The sequence below is a fragment of the Passer domesticus genome, chromosome 25, assembly GCF_036417665.1.
Source record: "Passer domesticus isolate bPasDom1 chromosome 25, bPasDom1.hap1, whole genome shotgun sequence".
In the NCBI taxonomy this organism is placed as follows: Eukaryota; Metazoa; Chordata; class Aves; order Passeriformes; family Passeridae; genus Passer; species Passer domesticus.
In genome coordinates, this window is record NC_087498.1 from 3,976,657 (window position 1) to 3,983,607 (window position 6,951).

Genomic DNA, 6,951 nt, shown 5'->3' on the forward strand with positions numbered 1-6,951 from the left:
CAATCCCACATTCCCACATTCCCACTCCCACATTCCCACTCCCACATCCCCAATCCCACATCCCCAATCCCACATTCCCATTCCCACATTCCCACTCCCACATTCCCACTCCCACATCCCCAATCCCACATCCCCAATCCCACATTCCCATTCCCACATCCCCACTCCCACATCCCCAATCCCACATCCCCAATCCCACATTTCCGATCCCACATCCCCATTCCCACCCGGACACTCATCCCGGGGAGGACGGGACGGGTCCCCCCAGCCCCGGGAGCCCCTCCCCGGCCGGGGGCACGGCTGGCCCCGGTGCCACCCCCGGCACGGGCAGCCCCGGCTGTCCCCAGAGCCACCAGCCCTCGGTGCCACCCCTGACCCGGCAGGGAGGGGCTGTGGGGGACAGTCCCCAAAGGGCTGGCAGGGGGCGGGGGGCGCTGTCCCCAGGCTGGAGGGGACACAATTCCCGGAGGGGCCGGGGACCGCGCGGCGGAGCCAAAAAAAGGGAGCGGAGCCAGAAAAGGGAGCGGGAGCTTTGTGGGGGTCGCCATGGCAACGGCCGGCCCGCCTGGACTTTCACTTTCCTTTCCTTCCTCGCCCGCCCCGGTGGCCCCGGGGACCCCCGGTGCCACCAGAGCTGCGGACCCTGCCCCCCGCACCCCCCGTGTGCCCGCTGGGCACCCCCGGGACCTGCTGGGCACCCCCAGGACAGCACAGCCCGGGACAGCAGAGCCCGGCCCGGGACAGCCCAGCCCAGCCCGGGACAGCAGAGCCCGGCCCGGGACAGGCACAGCCCGGCCCGGGACAGCAGAGCCCGGCCCGGGACAGGCACAGCCCGGCCTGGGACAGGCAGAGCCCGGGACAGCACAGCCCAGCCCGGGACCGGCGGGGTTGGGGCAGGGAAGGGCTCCAGACAATGGCCCGGCCCCCGGAACCGGCCCGGGACAAAACCGGGACAGCAAAGCCGGGACAGAAAAGATGGGACAGCAAACCTAGCCCGAGGGGCAAAACTGAGACAGAAAACCCGGGACAGCAAAGCCGGGACAGCAAAGCCGGGACAGCAAAGCCAAACCTGCCTGGGGCAAAGCCGGGACAGCAAACCCGGCCCGGATTCCTGCACGGAACCGGGGCCTTTGTTTAGGAACGGGCACGGCCGAGCTCCTCACCGGCCTGGGAACGGCACCACGGCACCCCACAGGGTCCCTCTGTCCGTCCCCGTGTCCCTCTGTCCGTCCCCGTGTCCCACCTGTGGAAATTCCAGGCTGAAGCACTGAAGGCGCTGCCAGTGCCCAGAGCTCGCTGCCACCCACCCCCAGGTGCCAGCAGCTGGCGAGGTGGCACTGCCCACCTCCAGCACCCAAATCCCCCTTCCAGCACCCCAAATCCCCCTTCAAACACCCCAAATCCACCTTCAAACACCCCAAATCCACCTTCCAGCACCCCAATTCCGGTCGGACTCCAGGCTCCCCCCACCCCTGCCCACCCTGGGTGTCCCCCCCGTGTGGCACCGCTTGTGCCAGCCCTCCTGGGGACAATCGGGGATCCCCAGGGCTCCTCTGGGGCTCAACTCCCGACCTGCTTCTCACCCGGGTGTTCGGATTGTCCCCCCTGTCCCTGTCCCTGTCCCTGTCGCTGTCCCCGCACGAGGGGCCAGCCCAGCCGCTCACCGCGGCAATGCCACCGCGGGCAGGGTGGCACTGCCAGCCTGGCACTGTCCCCACCGCGTCCCAGCCGTGCCCAGGGGCGGCAGCGGGGCACGGAGGGGGTGACACTGAGCTGGGAGGGACACGGGGACAGCGGGAGGGACAGAGGGACAGCGGGAGGGACACGGGGACAGCGGGAGGGACACGGCCACAGCGGGGACAGCCGGACCACCCAGCGGGCCCGGGGGCAGCGGGGCCGAGCTGCGCCCCGACCTCCCCCGGGGCCCGAGCCTTCAAAGGCGACCCCGAGGCTGTCGCAGGGCTGTCACCCTCGGCCAGCGCGGCCCCGGCGGGGACCCGGTGCCACCCAGCCCCACAGAGGGGCTTCTCTTGTCCCCCCGCCTTTGTTTTCCATTTTGTGCTTTTGTTCCCCCCTCTTTGGGGCTTTGTTCCAGCTCGTCCTTTGTTCCGACGCCTTTGGTTTCTCTTCCCTTTGATGCTTTGTCACTCCCTTCATCTTGGTGCTTTTCTTTCCCCGGGATTTTTTTTTTAGGTTTTTTAGTTTGTTTTTTTCTTGTTGGTCCCTTTTTTTTTTAAAGCCGGCTCTTTGGTTTTTTGGGGATTTTATTGGGGTTTTTTTGTTGTTTTTTTTCTGTCCTGGCTCTTGGCATTTTTCTCCTTTCTCCTGCCTCGTCCACTCTCGGGTCACATGGACGCGGCCGGGATTGTCTCCAAATCCCCATTTGTCTTGTTTTGGTGCCTGCATTTCCCTGCCTTTTTGTCCTTTTTTCTTAAGAGGCTCTCAGCGATTCCTTCTCCCGGCCGCGGGGAGAGCGGAGGGGGGCTCGGGGATTAATTAATTAGCGAGTGTAATCTCGAGCTGCGGGATGTGCGGAGCGTCATTACGGCTGTCATTAGGGCGCCGGGGTTAGCGAGGATTTAAACACCAGCTAATTGCAGCCAAGAGCTCCCGACCCCGCCAAAAATCCCAGCGCGAAGAGCCGGGCTTGGATTTTGGGGAGAAATTCCCGACAGGGGAGGACAAGAAACAGGACGGGGAGAAAAACCCAAAAATGGTCACTCGAGGGGTGCTCGGTGTCACTTTGGGGACTCCCTGGCACTGCAGAGGCGATGCCAGGGGAGGACGAAAAGGGTTAAATGCCCCGGGAGCGGCGATTTTCCCCCGTTCCCATCACCCGGGAACCCTTTGGATGCGGGAACCCGCGGGGACGAGCCCGGCCCGGGTGCCACCGAGGGGACGGGGACTTCAATGTCGCAACTGTCGCCGGGGCTCGGGGCACGCCGCAAGATCTGATAGCGGGGTTCGGGAGCCGCTTTCCGCTCTGATTTGAGCGCCCCGAATCCCCCCCGGCAGCGGGCAGCGAGGGCACGGTGGCACCGCCGAGGCTGGCATCGCCCCGCAGCGGGCTCGGGGTCTTTTTTCAGGCACCCCAAACCCCCCCGGGCCGCAGTTTCGAGCAGCTGGCGCCGCTCCCCAGCTGCCGAGGGGAGGAAACAGCGAAAATAGCAACAGGATGCGCCCCCAGATAAGGTGATCGATATCAGAAAGCGCCGCCGCTCTCGGGGCACAGCCGAGCCCAGCTGCTCGAGCAGCAGATCGGGCCCCGATAGGGGCGGCCCCGGCTTCTGGCACCCCGATTTTTCCTGTCCCCGCGGGTTTTCGGTGACGTCCTCGGGGTTTTGGAGGGGTTGGGGAGGGAGGAGGGGGCGGATTTTGGAAGGGGAGAGGGCAGGAGGGTGCCAGGAGCTGCAGGTTTTGTGGGATGTCCTAAAGGAGGGATTGGGGTGGATCAGGGGTGATGCTAACCCACCCCAAAAATGCTGGGGGTTAACAGTGATTCCCGGGGTGAGCCAGGCACTGGGGGACAGCTGGGAAAGTTCCAGAAGGGGATTTTTTGGGATGACACCTCCGTGACCCCACAGATCAGCGTGGGCACAGCCGGAGCTCCCCGTGGGTGAGGAATTCCAGGGAATGGGCACAGCAGGAGGGCACAGGGCAGCCCCAAACAGCTCCTGCCAGCCCCAATCCCACTGGAAAAACGGGAGCTGTGGCTTCAGGAGTGCCAAAACCTGAGCAGGACATCCCTGGGGATATCCCTGGGGACATCCCTGGGGACATCCCTGGGGACATCCTGGCCCCTCCTGCTCCGGCACGGGCCAGCCGTGCCCTGCACATTGTCCCCCCCAAGCCGTGCCACCGCCAGTGTCACCGGGCCCGGGTGAGTCCTGCGCGGCCGAGGGGTGCCAGGGAGCCGTGCCAGCCGTGCCAGCGCCCGCAGGGGTTAAAAACCAGAGCGCTGCCGACAAAAGGAGCCGCCAAACCCATCCTGCAGGTCTGCCCGCTCCCTTCAAATGCAAACTGCGAGCCCGGGATGCCCATCCCAAAACTCTAGATTGTCCATCCTAAAATTCCAGATTGTCCATCCTAAAACTCTGGGTTTTCCATCCTAAACCTCCAGACTGTCCATCCAAAACTCCAGATTGTTCAGCCTAAAACTCCAGATTGTCCATCCTAAAACCTGCGGTTGTCCATCCCAAAACCCCGGATGGTCCATCCTGAAATTCCAGATTGTCCATCCTGAAACCCCGGGTTTTCCATCCTAAAACTCCAGATTGTCCATCCCAAAACTCTGGACTCTCTATCCTAAAACCCTGGACTGTCCATCCCTAAATCCCGGGTTGTCCATCCTAAAACCCTGGGTTTTCCATCCTATAACTCCAGATTGTCCATTCTAAAGCCACGAGTTGTCCATCCTAAAATCCCTGGTTTTCCATCCCAAAACCCCGGATGGTCCATCCCAAAACTCCAGATTTTCCATCCCAAAACCCCAGATTGTCCATCCTAAAATTCCACATTTTCCATCCCAAAACCCCGGATTGTCCATCCTAAAATTCCACATTTTCCGTCCTGAAATCCCGGATTTTTCCCCCAAAACCCGGACTCTCCACCCCAAAGCCCCCTCGGCTCCCTCTGCTCCGTGGCCCGTTCTGGTGCCACCTCCCGATGCCACCCCCTCCCCTGGCATTGTCACCGCGTCCCCCTCAGCTCGCTCTGCCGCGTCCTCCAAAGGGCTGAACCTGCTTTTACGGCAGAGCTGGCACCGGGAAAGCTAAAAAAAAAAACCCAAAAAAAGGCTGCCCTGATCTCTGTATCTGCAGCCATGCAAGGAATATTGTTCGGCGCGGCACAAAAGCATCCCTGAAAATAGAAGCGCCGGGGCCAGGCCTGCCAGTGGCTGTGTGAGATAACGTCTACTCGCAAACAGTGTGTCTTTGTGCCGCTGTCACTGTCCCCATTGTTCCCGAGCCCATTGCCTCGGGGATATTGTTCCCTCCTTTTGTCTCAGCCCGGCTCCTTTTTGTTTGACTTTACTTTACCATTTCATTCCTCTCCTTTGTGCCGCCGTTCTTGCTTTTGTCTCCCTCTCTCTCTGTCTCTCTCTCTCTGTGCCTTTTCTCTCGCTGATTTGTATTTAGCGATTGTTCCCCGCTCGCCGCGAGCACAAAGTGCTCCGGGCTCTTTTCTCACTCCATTCATTCCCCATTCAGGTGCGGTTGTGTGCCCGTAGGTACCGCAGGAGCGGATTTTGGGGGGGATTTGGGGTTTTAGGGGGTTCTGGAAGCCAGCGAAGGGAGTTGACGGCTGCTGGTGGCCTTTGGGGACAGCCAGGTCCCCGTGTGCCCCATCCCCGCCCCAAAAAAGCACAAACGAGCCCCCAGGTGGCCCCAGAGCGGCGGCCAGGATGCTGGCAGGGACACGGCGGTGGCACCGGGGAGGTGACCGGGCCCGCTGCCAGCTGGGCTCATCCCAGAGCGGCTCCGAGCCCGGTCCCGGCTCCCCCAGCCCTGGATTGCAGCGCGCCCGGATTTTGGGAGCCCCTGGGGGCACCAGGAGAGGTTCCACGGCCTCCGCCCCGCGGCCGTGCCCTCCCAGGGTGGCACTGCCACCCCCCGGTGTCCCCAGCTGGGACCCGCCACCCTCGGCTGCTCCCGGGGACCGCGGGGACAGCGCGGGGAGCCCCGAGGGGGGCTGGAGGTGGCCTGGGGACATCGGGGGAGCGGCTCGGAGGCTCCCGGGGTGCCCCGTGCAGGGTGGGGGGCACCCGCTGCCCCCCGCGCCCTGCCGGCCGCAGGGCCGGCGAGGAGGAAGAGGAGGAAGAGGAGGAAGAGGAGGAGGAGGGTTCGGATTCCCCAGGAATCCTCCAGGCCGAGCTGACAAGCGGCCACCCCCGGAGACAACAAAGCCCCGCTGTTCTCCGGGCACGGCCCGCCTGACCCGACGGGACTTTTCCATCCCCTCCCCGCCACCCGAACCCCGGCGATGCGAGGGGAAAACCTCCTCCTGTCGAGCGGGAGCACCCCACGCGAGCGGGAGAGGCCGCGGGGACCCCCCAGACTCACCCCGGGAGCGAGGGACGGAGCGGGAGCGGGGGCAGCGAGCGGCGAGCGCGGCTCCCGGGGGGGCGTGCCGGGGAGCGGGGGGAGCGCACCGAGGGCCATTGTCCCATTGTTCGGGCTCCCGAGGACAATGGGCCATTGTTGTCCCCGGGGATGCCATTGTTCGCCCTCCCCGCGGAGCCCAGGGCCGGCTCCGTGTGTGGGACGCCGCGGAGCAGCGAGGCTGGCACGGTTCCTTCCCCAGCCCGGCTCTGGCGCGGTTGTACCGTCCTGGGAAGGCTCGGCACGGCACGGCACGGCCCGAGGGGCTGCGACCTCCCGGAGACCCCCGGGGACGGGCTGAGAGCGGGGGGCTCGTCCTCCATCCCTCATCCCTGCACATTCCAGGCTGAAGGCACAAACCCGCCTCTGCCTCCGCCCGGCAATATCCCGATATTCCATCCCCGGGGTGCCCCGGAGCTGCCCCGGCACGGCGCGGTTCGGCTCCCGGGAAGCCAAAGAGCGCCCGGGAAGGGACGGCCCGGCCCGGATCCCCGGGGCTGATCCCGCTGGGAAACTCAGCTGAGGGGCCGAGGAACGGCTGGGGGAGGGGGAAGGAGCGGAATTCCAGGAGCAGGGAAGGACAAGGAGCAGAATTCCAGGAGCAGAGAAAGGAACAGAATTCCAGGAGCAAAGTTCCAGCAGCAGGGGAAGGAGCAGAGTTCCAGGAGCAGGGAAAGGAGAGGAATTCCAGGAGCGGAATTCCAGGAGCGGAATTCCAGCCCCTCCGCAGCCCGAGGGATGGATGGAGCAGGGGAAGGACCCGCTGTGGCCAGGGACATTCTCGCTGTGTCAACAGCCGGGAAAGGCAGGAGGAACTGCGGCCGGGAGCGCGGGATGAGCTCCGGGATGA

The 6,951-nt window shown here is 64.3% G+C and overlaps 2 protein-coding genes across 11 annotated transcripts in view; both read right to left on the reverse strand.

Annotated features, from left to right (window-relative positions):
- Positions 1-6,190, reverse strand: part of SOX13 (SRY-box transcription factor 13) — a 37,590-nt gene extending 31,400 nt beyond the window's left edge. For 9 of the 10 annotated variants that reach the window (XM_064398948.1, XM_064398945.1, XM_064398947.1 and 6 more), the window contains exon 1: positions 6,063-6,190. In XM_064398948.1, coding sequence (XP_064255018.1) covers positions 6,063-6,169 — 107 coding nt within the window. In that variant the 5' untranslated portion in view covers positions 6,170-6,190. Of the gene's footprint in view, positions 1-1,583; positions 1,720-6,062 lie in introns of those variants that run through there. The other variant, XM_064398951.1, reaches the window with a different exon arrangement.
- Positions 1,073-5,712, reverse strand: LOC135286184 (uncharacterized). Its single transcript, XM_064399195.1, has 3 exons — positions 5,368-5,712; positions 1,573-4,064; positions 1,073-1,243 (listed from the first exon to the last, which is right to left on the reverse strand). The coding sequence occupies exons 1-2, from the start codon at positions 5,710-5,712 to the stop codon at positions 2,739-2,741; spliced, it is 1,671 nt and encodes a 556-aa protein (XP_064255265.1). The 3' UTR covers positions 1,073-1,243; positions 1,573-2,738.
- Positions 6,191-6,951: the final 761 nt, after the last annotated feature.